At 44.8% G+C, this 1,578-nt stretch overlaps 1 protein-coding gene across 1 annotated transcript; it reads right to left on the bottom strand.

The window, feature by feature from the left end:
- Positions 1-124: 124 nt before the first annotated feature.
- On the bottom strand, positions 125-1,322 carry LOC119587226 (ATP-dependent RNA helicase A-like). Its single transcript, XM_037935984.1, has 2 exons — positions 1,311-1,322; positions 125-928 (listed from the first exon to the last, which is right to left on the bottom strand). The coding sequence occupies exons 1-2, from the start codon at positions 1,320-1,322 to the stop codon at positions 200-202; spliced, it is 741 nt and encodes a 246-aa protein (XP_037791912.1). The 3' UTR covers positions 125-199.
- Positions 1,323-1,578: the final 256 nt, after the last annotated feature.

Genomic DNA, 1,578 nt, shown 5'->3' on the forward strand with positions numbered 1-1,578 from the left:
AATAATCAAAATGAAAAAAGTACCTACATAAGCTAGCAGATAATAAAATCAGCGTTCGTTTTTGTTTAACCGATTTTTATTGAATTGTGAAAAATAACGTAAGTCACGTATCCGTTTTTTTTTATTTCATTTTCATTATTAATGATATATTTTTTTTTGTTAGGGTTACTGTCTTCTGAGGTAGAAATCAATATGTCTGTTATGGGGTGCTGTAGAGGCTAGACGGCGCTGGGGGACTGTATTTGCCGCCTCCACTGCCACCTCCACTACCACCACCGATCCCGCCTCCGATACCACCTCCTATTCCGCCTCCGATGCCACCTCCTATTCCGCCTCCGATGCCACCTCCTATTCCGCCTCCGATGCCACCTCCTATTCCGCCTCCGATACCACCTCCGATACCGCCTCCAATACCGCCTCCGAAACCACCACCGCCCACAATTTGACCGTTGCCTTGAGAAGCAGAATTCAGCGCCGTTTGGAGGTCTACCCCAATAGGAAGACTTGGGTTCTCTCCTTCCGCGTAGTTGACGAAGAACACTTCAGGATTCGATGCTGGCGGCGCGGGCAGCTCGATCACCTGCTGGTTTTGTTCCGACTGCTTATTAAGAACGAAAACTACGTGTTGCTGCTGCGGAGGAGGTACGACGATGGGGTCGGGTCCTTGAGCGCCTTCAGGAAGTCTCACGAAAATGACATTGCGTTCCAATTTCGGTTTGGGGACGTATTTTGGTCGGCTGGAAGGACCTTGATTCGCTGGCACGTCGTACAGAAACACGCGGCTGTGTACTTCAGGCGTGACGCATCTGCCGTCTGCATGTTGCACCTGCCCGCTACCACAGCCTCCAGCTTTAAACGATGATCCTGAAGGTTTGGGCACTTTATAACCCTGTGGAACAGCTGACGTAACCGCCACAAGCGCAAAAATCTATGGGAAAGAAGATTTTCTCTCTAGATTATTTTGTCCACTAGTATTATTATACCACATGTAGCAGTAAATTATGTTATATCATAAATCGCCACTTAGCCATAAATTGTATTATATTACATCATACGTAGCAATACATTATATCACGTCATATAACATGTAGTAGTAAATCAGTATCATATTATCTTACATGCAGCAATAGACTATATCATAGATATATTACACGTAGCAATATATCATATGAGATCGCAGGTAGCACTAACCTAATCATAATCAATCACACTTAACAGTACGTTCCATCATATCAAACCACATATAAGCAATGACTCCTACGTAACCAACAAACACAACACACCAAGAGCCTACGATCGACGCTACTCACCAAAATCTTCATCCTGAGTCTGTATGGCTAGTGCCATGTCTTCACACCGCTTATATACCGACAGCCATTGCTCCTCCTACAAAAGAGAGGTTCTTTCCTTTCTACCGTATGCATAAATCTCGGTTCCTGTGCATGGTTAGGCAAAGAAAAGCTGCCCCGAAGACGATGACAGTGCGAGATGAGTCGATAGATCGCTTCCTGATCATCGTTATGCAATGGAGGGAACTGCACTGATATTTACACCATTTTCTGAATAAGGGTGTAACAT

The sequence above is a fragment of the Penaeus monodon genome, chromosome 22 (genome assembly GCF_015228065.2).
Source record: "Penaeus monodon isolate SGIC_2016 chromosome 22, NSTDA_Pmon_1, whole genome shotgun sequence".
Lineage (NCBI taxonomy): Eukaryota > Metazoa > Arthropoda > Malacostraca > Decapoda > Penaeidae > Penaeus > Penaeus monodon.